The sequence below is a fragment of the Canis lupus genome, chromosome 16, assembly GCF_003254725.2.
Source record: "Canis lupus dingo isolate Sandy chromosome 16, ASM325472v2, whole genome shotgun sequence".
Taxonomy (NCBI): domain Eukaryota; kingdom Metazoa; phylum Chordata; class Mammalia; order Carnivora; family Canidae; genus Canis; species Canis lupus.
In genome coordinates, this window is record NC_064258.1 from 37455917 (window position 1) to 37477451 (window position 21535).

Below are 21535 nucleotides of genomic sequence, written 5' to 3' on the forward strand. Positions count from 1 at the left end.
TGCTTTCCTTGGGTTCATGGAAGAAAAGTGACAAGCTGCAGCCATCAAGCCAGTAGTAACACATGTACTGTGTGATCCCTGCTGTCATTTTTACCACAGGAACATACAGTGTCTTGCATTATGCAGCAAGTGATGATTAATGGAGGATGGTGCAAACTCCCACCTTTATGGATATATGAGATATGGGGAGTGGGAGGAAGGCAAGGGAAACAGAAAGCCTGGAAACTGTAAAAGCAGCTCAGATATTAGGTTGTGGTGGTTACAGAAAGAAAGGGGAAGAAACAGCAAAGATGGCCATGGTAGTACCACAACTCTGATCTCTTAGGCTAGTGCTGGTTCCTACATGACCCTGCCATCCCAGGATGCTCTAGTACCACAAGCAGTGGCAAGTCCTGTCAGGAACTCAGGGCCACAGCGTGACTCTTCCACCGTGGCACCCCAAGGTGCAAGCTGTGGTCATGAAGACACATCCAAGTCTTTAATAAAGTCTGTTGGCAGCAAATACCAAACATACTTCCTCTGACATGAAGGACAGGTTTTGGGGCAGCGTACTAAGTAGCTAATGGAAGAAAGAGCTACAAACGAAACCTCAGGAAAGGCAACACTTGGAAGGAACCTGAAGATCTTTACTTTAGGGTTGTGCCATTAGTGATTTGATTCCAATGACCTCTCATCAGTTTTCCAGGGGAGTATGAGACACTCGGGAGGAGACCCACTTAGGGGAAGAGAGGTCTTCAGGTAGAAGCTGACAATTTGAGATATGGTGGTTCCAGGATATAAGACTGGGAAGATAGACTGGGACCAGGTTGTAGAGGGCTTTGAATGTTGAATTGAGGAGTACAAGCTTCTTCCTGCAGAACATAGAGACCCCTGAAGGGTTTTCAACCCTATGAAATGTGATCCCTGGGGAGAGAGAGTGACTGTCCCCGGCCTACAGGACCGGCAGGCCCCAGCATCATGTGGTGTCTGAGCTGGGAGCAGTTCCTCAAAGGAAGGGAGGATAAACAGAAGTTTTAAAAAGTATTTAATCTTGGGGCACATGGGTGGCTCAGTGGTTGAACATCTGCCATCAGCTCAGGGCATGACCCTGGGGTCCTGGGATTGAGTCCTGCATCAGGCTTCCTATGTGGAGCCTGCTTCTCCCTCTGCCTAGGTCTCTGCCTCTCTGTGTCTCGAATGAATGAATGAATGAATGAATGAATGAATAAATAATTGTAAAAAATAAAAAAATAAAAAGTATTTGATCTCTGCAGCACTCAGAGATGGTTGCCGGATGGTTTAGACAGTTAAGCATAAACAGGATGGTTTAGTCAGTTAAGCATAGGACTCTTGATTTCATTCAACTGAGGTCATGATCTCAGGGTTGTGAGATTGAGCCCAATGTTGGGCTCCTTGCTCAACCAAGAGTCTGCTTGGGATTCTCTCTCTCTTCCTCTGCCTCTCCTCCTTCCCCTATCCCCTTCTCCCCACTTGCTCTCTACAAGTAAATAAATAAGTACATTAATTAATTAATAAAATAAAATGTATTTAATTTCTAAAATGTCTGGGATTGCAAATAATGATCATAAGTATACGGCCTCAGGTTTGGGGAGAGATCAGACATTCCACAGAATCTCGAATTTCCAAAATTATTTTTCACACCTACCTTTGCCAGATCCTCTGCTCTTTCAAACTAACGTCTTACTGTTTAAAACAAATTATTGCTGGAAATTACCTCCAGCAATACTTCTGTGCCTTCATGCTTTGGGGTTCACACGTCAGAGTCCTTTTTCCCTCCCTCTCTCCCCTTCCTTAGCAGTCAGATCTTCAAACACGTCGGGTGACCTGAAGTGATTTGATTGCTATGCCTTGGCTGTGTTAGAATTTTCAAGTTTGCTACTCTCCCTGAAAGGCAGGTTAACAGCGTTGGTTGTTTGTTTTCCATTTGAAAGTAGTAATTTATTAACTGACCAGATTATAAAAATAATCATGGGAGATATCTTAGTTCTTCCTCCTAATAAGCCTATTGATCTGGTCTTCCCTGTTCCCAGCATCTCCACCATCTACAAAATAGGTGGTGGTCTTTTTCTTCATACCCCACGTGGAAAAGATAATTTGAAGGGCCATAAAAAGTTATTTGCTTCTTTGAACTGTTTTCCAACAGTTTAGATCCCGTGAATCAGATCCTCCATGCAGATGATGCCCTATTTACCAAGAGATCAGGCAGTCAGTGTGTCATCCGTCAGGACAATTCGCTTCTTGTTGATCTTGCTATAACTATGCTTGTAGATCAGTTCACTCACTGACTTCAGGTTTCGGTCCCCCCTCCTCAGGCTATATATGGTTCCACAATCCTTAGCATGTTAACGGAAGCCTTGTTGAGCTTAACAAAGGTGCTGTTGTAGGTCTGGCAAAGGCAAAGAAGCTGCAACACCTTTCGAACCTTTGGGCTCACACCATTGATACTTCTGATCCTGATGACAAATGCCAATTTGGGTTCTGCAGGCACGTAGAAGTTTCCAGCTTTTCTTGCCATCTTTGCCATTCAGATCTCAGTTTTGTACATCTGCCTGTATTCCTAGTGGTAATGCTTAGCTTTTTCATAGATAAACTTCCTCCTTGCCTTTCAAAGCATCTTTTGGGCAAACTTTTTTCCTCAGATGCTTGATCTTCAACTCTGTGACATTCCTTCACTTTTTATTAAGGGTTTCTGACACTTCAAGAACCTTCTTTTTCTTCTCTTCTGCACCCTCCATGGTTCCAGCCAGAAAAGAGGTGTTTGGGATTTTTAAAAAATATTTATTTATTTTAGAAAGAGAGAGTGAGCACAAGCGTGAGGGACAGAGATAGAGAGCATCTCAAGCAGACTCTGCACTGAGCACGGAGCCTGATGCGAGGCTTGCTCTCATGACCTTGACATCACAACCTGAGCCAAAATTAAGAGTTAGATGCTTAACAGACTGCTCCACCCAGGAGCCCCAGCAGGGCTTTAGGAAACATGGTGGATTGCCCAGCTTTGGTCAGTCTTTGAAACTTCTTATAAGTACAATTTAATTGAATTCTAAGGTGAGGATCCGAATTTCTCCATGCATTCATTTGGTGATATATTATTTTACATACAAGCAGGGCTCACAGACAATTTCCTTTTTAACAATTTCCAGTTACACTGGAAATGAACATAATATATTAGACTCCAGCATACCACAATTCTAGACTTCTAGAGCAAGGGTTTTTAAGCCTCTTTGGTGTTATTTTGAACTTCAATTTTTTAATACAAAGGTTCAAGCAAATTTCAGTTGTAGTTACAAGTTGTCAGTGTTATTTCTATTAATGATTAATGGTAATACATTCTATGAACAATGAATATTAGAATGTAAATAGTTCTGAGCCCTAATGGAATATATATAAAATTAATTAATAAAATCATAAAATTACATATTTTATCACTTCTTCCTTATTTTTATCCCTATAAAATTAGAACTCTTAGATTTTTGTCTATTTTTCCCATTGCTGTGTCTTGCTTCTTTTACCTTAACATATAGGAAGCACATGATAATCATTCAATATATATTTGTTTTCCTTTTTTCCCATCCTTCTTTTTTCTTCCCCTGGTGTCTTTCCTCTTTCCCTCATCATTCCATTTTGCTTCTTTAAAAAGAAAAACTGTAGGGGTATTTGGGTAGCTTAGTCAGTTAAGCATCTTGACTCTTAATTTTGGCTCAGGTCATGATCACAGGGTTGTGGGATCAAGCCGCCTGTTGGGCTTTGTGCTCAGCGCAGAGTCTGCTTGTCCCTCTACCTCTGCTCCTCTCCCTACTGTCTCTCTCTCTCTCTCTCTCAAATAAAATCTTTAAAAAAGAAAAAGAAAAACTGTATTAGCATATATTTTTGGCTCCTTCGTTTTTTGGGGAACCCTGTTTCTTCTATTATGTATGTGTTGTTCAGGAGGTTAACCGTCCACCTTTCAATTAGGCTCCACATTGCTGTTTCCTTGGTTCTAAAGCTTATAAATATTGTGAAATCGTTCTGAAAGATTTTATTCTCCCATAAGCTCAGCAGGTTTTTCCAGTAAGTGTACTTGCAGAGAGCCACAGAAACAGCTGCCTAAACATTCCAGCTGATCAACATAGGAGTAATAAATCAGGAAATTTCAGTTTGTCCAAACATTTCTAAAAAGGCATTGAAGTATCTGAGAATTATCTTAATGAGTAACAGTCACAATAGAACAACAAGGTAATTAGAGAATGATGGTAAGTAAGAGTAGGACCAGCGTGCTGTTATAGGCTAAAGGTAAGATAGCACCCTTCCTGGATTCTTTATATAATTTCTGTTCCCATCCACTTACTGAGATCTGTAATCCTCATATATCATTGTAGTTGTGCTACTTGGAGGCTGTGGCTAACATAATTCATCTTTAATTTCACATTGGATGTTTAGGTAAAGCTATTCAATATCTAGTGAGCACATGGATCTAGGACTAGTAAAGTGAGTTTCTTTTCTTGCCACAGACCAATTAGTTGCTAACCTGCTGCCCTAATATGACATATTTACTGAGAGCAAATGGACTTTATTCTTCACGGGTCACTGGATAATCTGGCATGAGTCATTATTTTATTTAAATTAGTAAGAAACCCTCAGTTCATTTCCCTATATCATGTGCATAAGGGTTATTTGTGAATCAGAGTCTTGAGGCGTGTGGTTGTTGAAGTCACAGTGCTTGGGTGAACATCCCAAGCACTGGGTTTATCATTATTTGTTCAGGTCTTTTTTATGATCTTAAAATTTTTTATAGTTTTATTCCAAGAAAAAAGAGACCAGGAAATCCTCAGTTACATTTCTTCTGAGCTAAAAACTCTCTCAACAGTTTCTCCTGTTGTATATAAGAGTATATATTATTACATCATCTAATTTCATGGGAATACTGCCTCAAAATAGTACCATAACTCATCTTTGACCCTAGTAATCTCCGGTGTCTAGGTATCCCCCAGAAGGCACTAACCGAATAGCATTCATTCATCCTGGCAATGGCAGGACACAGCTGAGAAAGGATATTCTGCTCAGCTGTGGGTTTTAAAATGCTTTAAAGTTCATAGTAGGACAATTGTCTGAAAGTAAAAGGGTTTTCTTACATCGAAATACACAGAAGAGCACATACAAATGTACACTTAGATGAATTTTCACAAAATAAGCGCACTCATGTAAACAGGACCCAGATCAAGAAATAGAATATTACCCACACCCCAGGACAGTGCCCCCCTTTGCAATTCCTACGCCCCCAGGTAACTATTATTCCACTTCTAATGACACAGGTTTGCTTTACCTGTTTTTGTACTTTGCATAAATGGAATCCTACACTCCGTATTCTTTTGTGTCTTCTCTTTTAACATTTTATTTATGAGACTGAGCCATCTCACTGCATATAGTCACAGACTTCCTTCTATTACCCGGCAGTATTTCTTTGTATGAATTCATGGCAATTTATTTGATTGTTCAACTGATGATAGACATTTCCAGGTCTGTGCTATTCTGAAGAGTGTGACTGTCTTTTGGTAAACATATGTATGCATTTCTTTTGGATACATATACACATACATAAAGAGTACAATCTCTGGGCCACAGGATATGCATATGTTTGGCTTAGTTGTCACTTGCCAAAGAGTCTTCCCAACAGGCTGACACAATTTACGATTCTCCTAGCAGCATATTCGGATTCTGGACACTCCCAGTTCTCACCAACACTTGGCATTTTCTGTCTTTTTCCTGTTAGCCATCCTCTTGCGTAGGTGGTGGTATCATGGTGTGGTTTTAATCGGCAGTTGCCTGATATGAATGAAGATGCGCACTTTTTGTGTGTTTCCTGTTCATCTCCTGCCCACTGTGAAGTTTTGAGGGGTTTTTTTTCTCCCATTTTTATATTGAGTTGTTTGTCTCTTGCTTGACAATGTGGAAGAAATCTTCATATTCTGGATACAGATCCTTTGTCAGACGTATGTACTATGACCATCTTTTCACATCCTATGGGTTGAATTTTCACTCTCCTATGGATGTCTTAATTTTTTTAAAAGATCGTATTTATTGATTTGAGATAATGAGAACAAGAGGAGTGTGAGCGGGGGCGGGGGGGGGCAGAGGGAGAGAGAATCTTAAGCAGGCTCTATGCTGAGCATGCAGCCTGACACAGGGCTCGATCTCACCACCCTGAGATCATGATCTGAGCTGAAACCAAGAGTCAGATATTCAACTGACTGACCCACCCAGGTGCCCCTGGATATCTTAATTTTAATATAGTCTAATTTATTTATTTTCCCTTTTACGGTTAGGTCTTTCTGTTGAAGAAAGTTTAACCTAGCCCAAGGTTATATAGAAGCTCTTTTTTCCTCCAAGTTTTATTGTTTGACCTCCTAGAAAGAGGGTTTAATTCAGAAATGTAGTCAGTAGGTAGGTATCTGGATACAATTAAATAAGAAAACAAATGAGTGCGTTTTCCATTGAGCCAAACATGAAGGAGAAAATAGTGGTGTGGAAAGAAACTCAGGATAAAATTTAACAGAAGTTCCCATCACAAACAAAAGACAGATCCCTTCTGGTCACTGGGCTGTGAGCTTAGAGCTTATGATCCTAATCTTGGAGCTGCCTTTCTAGGAGTGGTTACTATAGGAACTGCCCTGAGACTCTGCAGCTCTGGTGACGCCTCCCTGGGGACAAGGAACCACTCCAGGGGACTAAACAAGGCCTCTCAGAGTTCCCTGTGTTCTCTGGGGGTCAAGGGCAGTGTCTCATCTCCTTGATGAGATACTAGGAAAATCTCTCAGAAAGCCTTTTCAGCTCCTCTGAATTATTTTTACTATTTATACGTGTGTGTGGTATATGTGTACAGTTTGCCAGTGATCATTAAAAGTATTTCATTTTTTGGTACTCACTTCAGATCTCAAAGTTGCATGTGAAATTGTGAGTATTGGACATGTCTCTATGTGCACTTCTCTACCCTTTTTTTTTTTCCCCCGGAAAGATGGCATCAGGAAAGACTGACATGTGAGAGGGATGGCTTACAGAGGGGCAGAAGGAAACTTTGTGGGTGATGGCTATGTTCATTATCGTAATTGTCTCATGGTTCCCCACATGAAATTTATCAAATCACACACATTAAATATATGCAGTTTGTTATATGTCAATTATTCCTAAACTGTTAAAATAATTTAAAAATATTGTTGCTTTGGCTGGAGTTTCAGTTTTCACTTACTCATTAAACATGGTTATACCTATTATATTTAAGACTAGTTAGTGCTAGATACTACGGGCTAACCAAATCTGTATATTTTACATTGTTTCTTTAGAGTCCAGAATCCGGTTGCATTGCTTAAGTCATTATAGTACTCTGTAGACTCTGAAACATTTAGGGTCCTGTGACATTTACTGGATGAAGGAAATTATACTTGAGAAGTTTGGAGAAAACCAGAGACAAAAGTAGCTTCTTGGCTCACAATAATAAATTAAGTTTTAAGAAGCGGAATGCAGTACTGTCTCAGTTTTCTCCCAGTTTTGTTACATCTGTAGTAAAAAGGAAAATGTTAATATTTATGAAGGAAAAAGACTGACTCACAAAGTAACAAGGTAACTTCTAATAGAATATGATTGATAATTTTTACTTTTTCGTTACCTGTTCAACATTTCTTACATGAGCTGTTTATTTCCCCTTTTTTTGGCTTAAAATATCCACACTGTCTGCCCATCAAGAGCAGTTGCTTGGGGACTATGCTACTGTTTCCATGATTTTGCAGAGACATGCAAAACAGCACTGGAGCTACCCACTGGCTCCTAAAGCTTCTGCCCAAACACAATCTACATCTTTCTGATCATATTTAATGGACAAAATTCAAACTTTGCCTGAATGAAATTGGATGGAGAGGTGTTATCTCAGAACAGGGCAACCAAATATTGGTGACTTCTTAATGATGACCCTGTTGCTAGAAGCATTGCTGAGATCCTTCTCTTTGTTCCTCTCTCCATGGGAAAGCACATCAAGCGACTGACCTCTCTTGTTACTTTTCTATCACTTTCTCTCCTCTCTTCCATTTTGCAAGGAATACAAGCTAGATGCAGAACAAAAACCCAAGCTCTTCGTATAAGAAGTAATGCTGAATTAGAGAGGACTCCTGTGGTGGTCAGGTCAGAAACCCAACAATCATAAGTACATAAGGGGAATTGACTGACCCTGAGTTGGGTAGGATAAGAAGTATCGGGCCCCCAGGACTGTAAAAACCAAAGTCTCAGGGAGTAGAACCAGGACTTTCTGTGGGCTGTGGTTCTTTTTCTCTCTGCATTTTTCTCTCATCTGTTTACTTTGCCTGACTTCATTCTCTTCTACCTAAAGACAGGTCTTTTCCATGTGAGGGAAAGATAGTCAAGGGCAGCCTGATCTTTCTTCTTTCTACCACTGGTGATGCAAGAGACAGGCCACTGGTTCTTTATTTTTATTTTTAAAATTTTATTTTTTTTTATTTTGAGAGTGTGTGTGCGTGTGTGTGTGTGTGTGGGAATGGGGCAGGGAGGGGCAGATGGAGAAGGAGAGAGAGAGAGAATCTTAAGCATGTTCCACACCCAGTGCAGAGTCTGACATGGGGCTCTATCTCCCAACCCTGAGATCATAACCTAAGCTGAAGTTATGAGTTGGACGCTTAACTGACTGAGCCACTCAGGTGCCCCAAAGCCACACGGAGATATCTCCAGGAGGGACTCTAATTGGCTCACCTTATATCACCTGCCCACCTTGGACCAATGATTATGTCCAGGAATATGGTACCATGATTGGCCAGGCCTTCGTCACATGCCTGTGACCTCTTGGCCTCTGTGACCAAGAGGACAAGATACAAATTATTAGAATAAGGGGGGTGGTGAACTTGGTTGGACAAATAACAACAGCTACTCTAGTCTACTTAGAATTAGATAGGCCTAGAGCAATCTTTTAAAATTATACATCCAATCGTATTGCCTACCCCCCAACCCATCTACCAATTTAAAAACTATTTTCTACTTTCCATTGCACTCAAAGTAAAACCTAAATTAGTTCCTTGAATTTCCAGTGCATTACTTCATCGGACTTCTCCTTCCCTTTCAAATTATTTTGCCTTCTTTCATGACTCACCAACAAGGCTAGCTACAAGGGCCTAGAACTTGATAGCACAAAGGTTAAAAAGCCTGGCTAAACCAAATCCTATCTCCCTAGCTTCACCTTGAACCCTGTGCTCTTAGTACTGATCCCACTAGCTTAATCACATTACCTAGCTCACAAAGAATTTGCCTTGATGTATAAAATTCATATGGAAAATATTGCAGGAAATTTAAATCCAGTGTTAGAAATGTCACACATTGGAGAGCCCCAACTCGACAAATCAGTTTCACGGTCAGCTATTCATTCTGCAGTCTATAACCTCAGCTGTAAAATACAATAAAAACAAAATGGGTTTATATTGTTCACACACTTTAAAATATCTCTCTCTGTATGGCACAGGCCAACCAATTTGGGAGAGGACTCAGAGGAAGGTCTCCAAGGAGTACTCTTTAGATACTACAAATTCTTAGCTTGTAGTGGGAGCCAGATTGAAGATAATCGAGTTTATGTTAATTGCCTAATGTGTGCAAGTACAAGAAAGTAAATTTATTTGTTCTAGGGTTCCTCAAAATTGCATTGCTGGATTAGATTCCTTGAGTGGAAAAAGTGTTAAATAGACTTAAGTCTACGGAGATTTTGATTAAAAAGAAAAGCACTCAGTGTTTGGGTTTTTCTGGTGTGTAGGCAGTCATAGCCAGCCATATGTTTACTTTGTAAATTCCAGTTGAGAGTGCAACATAAGCTGTTTCAGTTTGGGTGGAAGTTTTGTCAGACCTCACAAATGAATTTTGTACTCTGTTAGGAGTTTGCCAGATTTTTTTGCAGGGGCTGTGGGCAGGTCCAGGGTAATTAAGGATAGTCTACTGCTAATTTGTTTTTTTAAGAGTAAATCCTAAAAAGCTCTTCCTTGTAAGAGAAGGAATGATGGAATTAGACTATCATCATTTGGTGATAACTGTAGTATTAACTGTTTAGGGCAAGAACCACCAATGGATAGGATGCTAAAATTGGTGGATGAGCCTATGAGAAAAGATATTTATGCAGTCTCGAAGTGTATCCCTCCACAAGATATTGCTTAAATGTAAAGGGGAGTAAGAAGGGAAGGTACTTTGCAGTTACTAATTAGACGCTGCCTTGCTCAAGTGCTTCCTAATTTCCAGGGTTGAAGTGATGAGGGGATGGAGGGTGGAGAGTGGGACAGAGGCTGTCTAGAGATGCACCCTTCTCAGGTCCCTTTCTCATCTGCAAGCTTGTGACTGTAAGGCCACTCTCTTCCCACACTCCCCAGAGTCACTCCTTCTTCTACCAAAGCCAGTACCCTCCTCTGCACTCAGGGTTAGGCTCCATTCTGGTTGTGTTTGTTCACTTATTGATGGTATGTTGTGTGCAAACCCCAGGGGATTCAGCATTAAATAAGCCCTTGATCTCGAGGATCTTCCAGCCAGGGCTAGAGGAAAATATCAAATAAACTATCATAGCCCTTTGGATCTGTAGAAGTATGCATGGGACACACAGGAGTACAATGGGAGGGATCAAACTAGCTGATATGCACCTGTAGGGTTCTCAAATGATCGAGGATACTTTCACATTAATTGGTAAAAGCCACATGCTGAGCCCCTGACCACTTTCCTTCACTCACATGCCTCAAGAGAATAATTAAAAGATTAAACCCAACACAGCAGAGGCCTCTAAGATTACTCTTATGTTTCTCTACTCCTTTGTGATTGCCCAGTCCTGCATGAGAGGTCAGACAAGGCTTTCTGGAAGAGGTGACATGTGTGCCAAGAATGCAAAGTTAGCCAGGTAAAATGCAGCATCTGTTCAGGGCCCTGGATGGGAGAGAATGTGTTGCAACTGAGAAACCATGGTTCACTGAGTAACGCAGCCAGTGCTGGGGAAGGGTGGTGACAAATGGCTTCAAGAGGTAGGTTAAGGCCAGATCAGAAAGAGCCTTGAATGCCCTATGACACCTGAACTTGACCGGGCAAGCTGTAAGATGCCTTTGAAGAAGTCCAAGACGGAAAGCAACACAAGTAGATTCATGTGTTATAAAAACAGTCGTGGCATAAGGGAAGGGATTGAGAGGGCCAAAAAGCAAATACAAACAAACCAACCTATTAACAGGCCATGGAAGTAATTCAGGCAAGAGATGAGCACCTTCTTTAAAGCAGGATCAGTATGGAAACAGAAAGGGTTGGAATCCCAGAACATTAAAAAGATAGAATAACTAGGGCTTTGTGATTGGACAGGAGTGATGAGCTACCTGTTATAAAAATTGAAAATGTACTTAGCATTAAATAGAATGATTTTATCCAGAGAGAACCATTTCGTAAGTCTTTTATATATGCTTCCAAAATGAAGAATTGATCTTGCACAAGAATTTGTGATGACTGGCTCATTTCCAAACCATTCTTTTCTGAAGATGTGCAGGTAAAAAAAACTCTACATTTACTACTCTTTGGACAGCTATGGCAGGGTTACAGTGCAGGTTTTGTTCTTTCCAGTTTATTGTTTTGGGTTTTAAGATTTTATTTATTCATGAGAGAGAGAGAGAGAGAGAGGGGCAGGCAGACACACAGGCAGAGGGAGAAGCAGGTTCCATGCAGGGAGCCCCGTGTGGGACCTGATCCCGGGACTCCGAGATCACGCCCTGAGCCAAAGGCAGACGCTTAACGGCCGAGCCAACCAGGTGCCCCTGTTCTTTGCAGCTTAAAAAAAAGTGTCAGGATGGTATGACCTTGGTGGTAGTAGGTCCCAAATTTTAGGAAATCTGCATCCTCTGGCTACCTCTGGAGCAGACTCTGACCTGCATTTCTTGGGGTGGCCCCATTCCCAGGATGGACCATGAAGCCGCCCAGCTGGAGCAGCAGCATGTGCATGATGTGTATGAGAGCACCGCACCATACTTCAGCGACCTGCAGAGCAAAGCATGGCCTCGCGTCCGCCAGTTCCTCCAGGAGCAGAAGCCGGGCAGCCTCATTGCTGACATAGGTAACCCAGGGTTGTGCCATGTAGTCTGAAATATAGTCTATTGTGCTTTTCCTTTTCAGATTCAAACACCTCTGCATACATCGACCAACAAAATTGACCTGGCATTATTGAAGAAATCAGGACAGAAATGACTGAGGGTGAAATTGACCAGTTAAAAGTTAGATAACTCTTCAGGGATCCCTGGGTGGCGCAGCGGTTTGGCGCCTGCCTTTGGCCCAGGGCGCGATCCTGGAGACCCGGGATCGAATCCCACGTCAGGCTCCCGGTGCATGGAGCCTGCTTCTCCCTCTGCCTGTGTCTCTGCCTCTCTCTCTCTCTCTCTCTCTCTCTCTCTCTCTGTGACTATCATAAAATAAAATTTAAAAAAAAAATAAAAAAAAAATAAAAGTTAGATAACTCTTCATAGTTGCCAATCCTGTTTGGTGGCTCACATGCCTTCTACAGAAAAGCCAGAATTGTGGGATTGCAGAAGCCCTGTAACCTCTTATTAGTTTCATAGATCCTTTCCCTTAACTATTCTGGAGGTCTTTCACTGTAAGCATATCTTTAATTGGATATGATTTGCCTGGAGGGCTTTGGCTCATATCTTTCTGAATCAAGAAGTGGTAAACTACAACCCAGTAGATTTAAGACTAAGGTTCAAGACACGATGGGATTCCCACTGGAGGCATGCCCACCTAAAACTGCTTTCCAGAAACTGCATACAGACTGTGCCCAGAAGAGTCATAATTCTATAGTTACAAATTCCTTCTGATTTGACATTTGCTGTAAACATTCACTCTAAATATTAGGAAGACAAACAGACATGTGTCCAGGGCTTCTTAACATATTAGAGGTGGTATATGAACCGCGTGGAATGTGGGAAAGGAATGCATGTCAGATAGAAATGGAGAGACTTTGAGAATATCTCTATCATGTCAACTACTAAAAATTAACTGTGGTTTCAGAAGATACAGTGAGTTTGGAACTCTCACCGCCCACAGTGTCAGCAAAGTACCAGAATCTTAAAATCAGTTAGAAGAAAAAGAGGCCATTCAGTAAGTGGCTTTAGGACAACAGTATAATTACATGCTTCTTCCTCATACCTTACTCCTCAAATTCCAAATGAAGCCAAGATTGAAGTATGAGAAAATGAAATCTTTAAAGGACTAGATGACTGAGAACTAGATTATTTTTTAAAATATCCTCAGAGGCAAAAGCCCCTTCTATATGTAACACCAAGGAAAGTCAGAAATCATAAAAGATAATCCAGTTGTCATTACTCACAGTACCTATGTTAAGTTAGTAAAAATTGCCATGAACACTGACTTCGCGAATGCTGAATTACGACTCCTCGGGGAGATGCAGGATCAAGGTTCCTGTGAACCTCCAGTTACAGCATTTTTGTCAACAAATCAGTCCCTAACCTGTTTCATGAGTATGTCTGTTTGAAGACACATTATTACTATATAGGATGGATTCTTGAGCATTGAACCCAAGGCCAGCACACTGTAACTCAAGCCTGAGCAAAGTGTACTGAACACATAGATCTTGTCCATAAGGCTCGTCATAGCCATCTTCAGCTTAGGAACCCCACCCAACCCCACAGCTCACAGCCCCCACCCCAGCACTTGAGCCTTAAGCTCACCATGAAGTCACTAACAGAGCATAAAAATGCAATAAATAAATAAATAAATAAATAAATAAATAAATAAATAAATAAAATTTAAAAAATGACAGTAAACAGACCACCTAAAGGACACTTGTTGATAGGATGAGAACCAAAACAAGGTGCTGGTCAGGGGCACCTCAGGCAATTCAGATTTTTCCAAATTTTTGCTGCCCTATAAGCAGGCTTGTTGGTGACCCATCACGCAAGTGCTGAGTACTGACTTTGGGATAACAAATTCTGTCAAGTAGGTGAACATATAAATATAGAACCTGTGAGTAAAGAAGATCAACTCTATTGATATCTTTGACCATATAAAAGTTTAAAAGTTCTATAAGGCAAAAATCTAGAGACATATATAAATGAAGCCAAAAAAAATCCCTGGAAACTAAGTAAAAATATCTGCAACTTTATATGATAGAAAACTGGAAGAAAAAAAAAAGAAAACTGGATAATTTTATTTTTTTTAATTTTTATTTATTTATGATAGTCACACATAGAGAGAGAGAGAGGCAGAGACACAGGCAGAGGGAGAAGCAGGCTCCATGCACCGGGAGCCCGACGTGGGATTCAATCCCGGGTCTCCAGGATCGCGCCCTGGCCCAAAGGCAGGCGCTAAACTGCTGCGCCACCCAGGGATCCCCGATAAGTTTCTTAATCTACAGAGCATTCTTCAAAGTCAGTATGAAAGAATAGGACCAAAAATTCAAAGGAAAAATGAGGAAAGGATATAAACAATTCAAAAAAGAAGGAATACCTATTGTTTAAAAATTTTTTGATAGCTGATCTCCTTACATGGCTCAGTAGCAAAGGTACCAAAGGGTTTACAGTGAAAAATATGCCATCCCAGTCCTGCAGCACCAAGCAACCCACACTAGAAGCAATTAGCTTATATAATCAAGATATTTAAGTATGAGCATTTCCATATGTGTACATATGGGTGGATTATCGTTTTTTGATTACACAAATGGTAACATATCACCGTATGTTATACAAACTGTCATAAGTACACCTTACTTCTGTTTTCTTTACTGTATTGTAGAGAGCAACCCATATTTGTACTTACACCATATTAACAGATCCATGTTGTCTGTTCTATCTTGCTACTATAAATTATGGTGCAAATGATACTGTTTAGATGCCCCTGTGCAAATCCATAATTATATCTAGTAATATTTTTTACCCATTTCTATTTTTCAAATTTTGTGCTTTTATATATTTTTACTACTCTATAAATGAATGGAACTATTTTTTTTTAAGATTTTATTTATTTATTTATTCATAGACACAGAGAGAGAGAGAGAGGCAGAGACACAGGCAGAGGGAGAAGCAGATGTGGGAATCGATTCCGGGTCTCCAGGACCACACCCCAGACTGCAGGCGGCGCCAAACCGCTGCACCACTGGGGCTGCCCAAATGGAACTATTTTGATTACACAATGAGAGATAGGCTTTTTTTTTTTAAAGATTTTATTTATTTTAGAAAGAGTGTCGAGAGAGAGAGAGAGAGAGAGAGAGAGAGAAAGCATGGAGAGAAAGAATCCCAAGAAGACTCCAAGCCTAGCATAGAGCCTGATGGGGGGCTTGATCCCACAAGCCCGAGATCATGACCTGAGCCGAAACCAAGAATCGGATGCTCACCTGACTGAGCCATCCAGGTGCCCTTAGAGATAGGTTTTAAAATAAAAGTAAAGTTAAAGAAAAAAAATGAAAAGAAGGAAGCCCAAGGTAATTAGACAAAATAAAGTAGTATAATATGACTATCTCCAAAAGGAAATGTTTTTCTTTCCAGGTTTTACACTTGGCTAAAATCAGTGGTTTGTTATGTTGGCTAACTTGACTGGCTATTAGATTAGCAATACATATTTTATTACTAGTAAAACTTTGTATAGGTCATAATCATCTGGAGGTAATCGGGTTCCAGCTTTACCCATACAGCAATTTCCTAGGCTGTTTTCACTATTTAATTGGTGCAACTTTCAGTTGACAAGAATTTTATTAGCCACCTCACCCTATTCCCCAGTCCAGCTGATTTACTGAGGTGAGGGTGAAGGGTCCCTGATGGCAACTAAGAATTCAGGGCAGGTATCAGGAATTAAGTGAGTAGGAGCTATAGCCCAAGTGAAAAGAACTTTGATGGTTCAAAAACAGCAGAAATCCCAGGTCTCTGAGGAAATGCTAGGATCTGTGCGGTCATGGCAGTGCTGCTACCTAAAATGGGCTAGTCCCATAAGGACATTAGACGGGGTGTGGAGGACGTTCTGGGGTTTGAGAGCTTTATTTAGATTAGTTCAGAAAGCAGGAAAAAGACCAGAGCTCAATTCTTTTTGAGCAAGGTTACTTTCTTACCCAACATCAGAACAAGCATTTGTCCCAATAGTATTGAAAATTGCATTTGTGTATACATAATAAAAATAAACTTTTCAATAATTAAGATCCCCTTTGCCTCTTAACTGTATGTATTTATTCCCAATCTCTGTGGTCAGATTTGATTTGCCAAGTCATTCCCTGTTTACCATTCCTTCACCGAGTCAATAAAAACGTGGGGCTCCTGCTTTGTGGCGGGCACCATGCCTACAGAATAAAACATATCCTTTCATCTCTGGTTTTATGAAATGTGTATAAAATGAGAAATAAATAGGTTATCTAGTCTTCTCTTTCCCATGGGAAAAGAGAATCCTCTTTGAGGTAAGAGTCTTAGAAAAAAAAAACAAAAACAAAAACAAAAAACCTCTTAATTTTAAAAATGTAGTTGTGCCTACAAACTTAAGAGGAAACATTCAGATTAGTTATTTCTAGCAAACACTTGTCCACCGTGCACCAGAACATTTCATGGAATTAGGGCAAGTATCTGTTTTCTTCTTTGAGTGAGGCACAGAATGGAAAAGGGGGAATGGAATGTAAGCCCGTACTTTCTGTTAGCTCACCTCAATACTATGGAACGTTATCATTTAATGAGATTGAGTAAAGCGGCATCACTGTTGGGTACTGGAGCTTACTGCGGTGTCAAAAATGTCCTAATATACTTCTTGCACATTTAAGATCATGGGGTCACTAGGCTTAGCAATATTCCCCAATTTCCTCATTAGGATAAAATCTTCCCCTTCCTAGCATTTCAGTGTATGCAGCTGGAAAATAAATAACTGCATCATATTTGGGAGATCCACCACTATCCTTAGAAATGAATGCCATCAGAAATGAATATGGGACAAATCAAGGGTGTCATGGGCCTTGGGAGCCTTTGAGGAGATGCTGAGATTTGAAAAGGCCTAAGTGGCTTCAGTACTGCAAGACGCCCTCTGAACACCTCCTTCTAGCTCTCATGATCCACAAACCTATTCTTTCGTTTTTTTACTTTTTAAATTCCGGTATCTTTAACAGGCAGTGCTATATTAGTTTCCAGTGTACAATGTAGTGATTCAACAGTTCTGTACATTGCTCAGTGCTCATCCCCGGAAGTGTACTCTCAATCCTCTTGACCTGTTTCACCACTTCCCACCCCCTCTGGTAATCAGCAGTCTATCCTGAACCTGCTCTTATTAGTCTAAGTTAATTCGGCCTTTCATTTTTCTAAATGTACCCCCTGAGCCAATTAAAATAAAGCAAACTGTTTTACAAGATTATTTTTCTTTCACTATGACCATCATCTTTGAAATACTCAGGACTGCAATTTTGAAATACTTTCTAAATCCTATCTTCCCTATAACTCCCCTCCAATATTGATTACTTTTTCTCATAAGCATTCTTAGAAACAGTAGCTAGGAGATCTAAAATATTTCTGAGACCCAATCATTTACATTGAAATAATCACGCTGGAAATCTTATTTTTTATTCACATACTCACCACTGTCTCAGCTGGCATCGATGAACTTTAATTATGCTTTTATTGTCTCATATAATTCTGAATGGCCTATGAAGAGGGAGTTATTAGAGCACTGTGATACATTTCAGGAGCAGCAAACTAATCATCCTTGAATAGTGGTAGTATTTTTTTTCAGGGAGAAAACTCTAGAGCTAATGCCAGTAGGCACAATTATCATCTCTAATGATATCTGTAAATATTTCTGAAAAAGGAATTAGCTACTATGTCTGTGCAAATATAACACTAGGTGTCAGATCCTAGAAGGCTTTGTTTCAAGATGATTTCTCCTATTATTTCTTTCTTTCTTGTAGTATCAGATATGATCGATCTAGATCTTTGGGTTGTGTAAATATTGAATTATTTGGGTCTCTGCTACCCGAAAATGGATGTCAAAAATGGTCTGTTTAAGAAAAAATAATAGTTCTAAGAGTTTGCATACTGAGTCGATAGAGAGCATTTAAAACCTAGGACTGACAATAGATTGGATGGAAAGATATTGAAATTCCTTTTTATTCAAATTCAAAATATTTGACAAGCATTTATTCTTATGTGTAAATTATTTTATTTATATCCAATGAAAAATGATGGGCAGTAGTTTGTTTTACACAGCCAGCAAGTAGTAAGAATGTCTGAAGAGAGAATATGAAAATAAATGCCATCACATACAGATCTATGCATAATGAAATATGTATATGAAGGTAGCTTTTGTAAAGGACTGGGCACTGCTCCTGGGTACCACAAAGCTCTGATTCCCTGCCGTGAGCCAGCTAACAGTCTTTGGTTGAGCTAGTGTGCTAACCCCTGTGGGCATGACCTCATTAAGTGTTCAATAAATATTATTTCTTTTTCCCTATTCCTTTCCCTCTTCTATTGTAAATAAAAATATGCAAGTGCCCTCTGAAGATTTTTCTTTGGCTTTTGTGAATACCTTCATGCCATGCTGTCGTCTGTTTCAGTTCATTAATACAAAGTTATTTCTATTCCTTGTTGTAAGAAAAACTGACAGTATTCCATTTCCCAGAAAGGACAGCACGTAACACAGGTTTTTCTCTTATAGGTTGTGGGACTGGAAAGTATCTTAAAGTGAACAGCCAGGTGTATACCCTGGGCTGTGACTACTGTGGGCCATTGGTAGAGATTGCCCGGAGTAGAGGATGTGAAGTCATGGTATGTGACAACCTTAATCTCCCCTTTAGGGATCAGGGCTTCGATGCCATCATCTCCATAGGAGGTAAGGCAGCCTGGTCACACGTTTGCCCTTCACCATGAGAATAACGTTACATGGTGGAGGCCATTCTCACAACCTAACATGAATTCTTTGTAGAAATGTCTATGTGATTCATTTTATCTAATTTTTAAAAATATTTCAACTGGATGATTTGACTAATCGCAAATGTATTTACGGTAGTACACACATGATTGTGTTAACTAGTCAAATGTTCAAACTGGTATTGTAGTCTTTCTGATGATTCATTCCAATTTCTTTGACTTATGAATTAGAGAGTATTAGGGGAATTTGACTCATTAAAAATATTTCATACTTTGTTATATTGAAATGAAGCCAGATTTGTCCAACGGGAAGTAAAACTTTAGAAGTCATATTACCTTCATCAGGCCATGACTGTATCCTTTATTGGCAGAACATCATAAAACTAATGCATTGAATGTCACCTGACAGGATGTGTCATCCAATCTACCACTCACTGGTGTGCAAGGCACTGGGGGAGATGGCCCCACCTGGTCCCGGCCTGCATTGTTTTTAATGCCACTCAGCTCTCTTACTGCCGGAGATTATTCATAAGTCTAGGAAATATGTTCCTCATATTTTCCCAACAAGTGTGCCCATAAAAACACACATGCCACAAATGAAGAGAAACAACAAAACCCCATGCCTGAAATATACACAAGCAGGGCTCATTTTACTCCATGCACGTAATCCTGAAACCTACTAGTCATATTTATATGCTAGGGAAGCTTGCAGCAAGTTGTTTTGAGAAGAGGAAAATCTTTTGCAAAGCCACTTATTTGCTCCAATACACTTAAAAATTAATCAATTTGACTATGACAAGCTTTGTCAAAGTGAGGTGATCCTAAATAAAACTGACTAGATAAAAAAAAAAAAAACTGATTGCCAGATAAAAATACAGAGTAAGACTGTTGCTCTCTCCTGAAGGTAATGAGGACTTGATCTATTTGACATTAGATGGGAACTCCATCTTTGCTTAGTAAGAGGATGCAGGCCTGGATGCCACAGCCCTGAAAGTAGTTAGGCTGGCAGGAGACAGTTGCCATGGAAACTTTCTCTGTGCCAGCCTCACTTACTTGCAGTTGAAACTGTTAAGTCCATTTGGGGCATAAACAGTAAGAGGAGGGATTCTTTTTACACCAAGCAACTCATCACAATGATTTGAATCTTTAGTAGAGAATTTTTGGGTTGGTCATTTCACCTAAGGAACGGGAAGTTGGGGAGATGTCAGAAAAGTGTATTCTCTGCTCTTTTGTTCATTTACATTAGTCTTAGAGCCCCCATGTCCAGGCTGTGCTGCTGAGGCACTACTGTGGGTATAAGGATACTTCCCTGCTTTCTAATCCAAATCCAATCATTTAAAAAATGATTATGATTTTCAAACTGCCTGGCTTTCCGATCCACATTCCATATGTATGTGGTTAAGTCCTTCTCTGCTTTCATAAGTCTCATGCTTTATCTGCAGAAGAAATGGAACACCCCTGGTTGCCATCTTCTGAAGAAAAATGCTTCCTTAGGTGGAAGTGCACCATGTATTTTTAGGAACTGTACCTATAAATTAATGTGATATGGTCATTTTCAGCTAGGTTTCATGTTTAGTACTATATTATAAAAACTTTTGATAATGTCCATATATATTTACTTCCCTATTTAGAATCCTGTATGTTGACACTTCTTGCTAATCTTAACATGAAGAAGTACATATATGTAGGTATATATGTAAAAAAAATATGTATATATATATATTGCTTTTCTGTGTCTCTTAATAATTTGAAAAGTATCATACCTAATTATACATTCCTTAAGTTTTACTGACAGATTGAAAAGAGAAAGTCTTTCCACTTACTTCTAGAATAGCTTGACAATTCTATGAAAATTTAGCAATATACTAAAATAGTGCCCAACAACTATTTTATGCTATTGGTTCTCAACTTGGGATTAAGTTGCCACCTCCACCCTTACAAGACACTTGTCCATGTCTGGTACATTTTCAGTTGGCTCGACTGGTTGTGTGTATGTACAACCTACTGTCACCTAGTGGGTCGCCCCCACAACAAGGACTTTTCTAGCCTGAAATGTCAGTAGTGCTGAGGTTGGAACACTCTTGCTTTCGGCTACACCTATGGATTCTGAATGCTTTTAGATAGAGAGATGAGACCTGTATATGGGAAAAGTTAGATAACAATAAAATAGCAAGATATAGCAGGACTTTATTTTTTTATTTTTTTTTTATTTTATAGCAGGACTTTAAAGACGATCTTGTGCAATTTCCCTTCTGATTCTAGAATCCAGTAATTGAATTCAACCAACCTATTTTCTGGGGTCTCAGCGGGAACACATTGCTATAGAATACCTGTATTGTACTATTTTTGCCTTTAAGTTATAAAGGCATATGATTATGCTTTTTAAACAAAAGGTTCTTTTTAATCCTTTAAAAATTCAATACAGTTTCCTGACATTGATAATTCATGTAAATGTATCTTCATGTCTCATTTTGGTTATACTTACAATGTTTTAAAATATATATATATGCACATATAAATAGATTTTTTAAAATTTTTATTTATTTATGATAGTCACACACAGAGAGAGAGGCAGAGACACAGGCAGAGGGAGAAGCAGGCTCCATGCACCGGGAGCCCGACGTGGGATTTGATCCCGGGTCTCCAGGATCGCGCCCTGGGCCAAAGGCAGGCGCCAA

General features: G+C 39.8%; 1 protein-coding gene and 1 pseudogene across 6 annotated transcripts in view; one reads left to right on the forward strand and one right to left on the reverse strand.

Moving 5' to 3' along the window:
- TRMT9B (tRNA methyltransferase 9B (putative)) overlaps positions 1-21535 on the forward strand; it is a 71695-nt gene that overhangs the window by 38749 nt on the left and 11411 nt on the right. For 4 of the 6 annotated variants that reach the window (XM_049094617.1, XM_025476534.3, XM_025476515.3 and 1 more), the window contains exons 5-6: positions 11925-12079; positions 18646-18819. In XM_049094617.1, coding sequence (XP_048950574.1) covers positions 11926-12079; positions 18646-18819 — 328 coding nt within the window. In that variant the 5' untranslated portion in view covers position 11925. Of the gene's footprint in view, positions 1-11924; positions 12080-18645; positions 18820-21535 lie in introns of those variants that run through there. The other 2 variants (XM_025476908.3, XM_025476825.3) reach the window with 2 other exon arrangements.
- LOC112678021 (60S ribosomal protein L7-like) lies at positions 1981-2735 on the reverse strand (annotated as a pseudogene).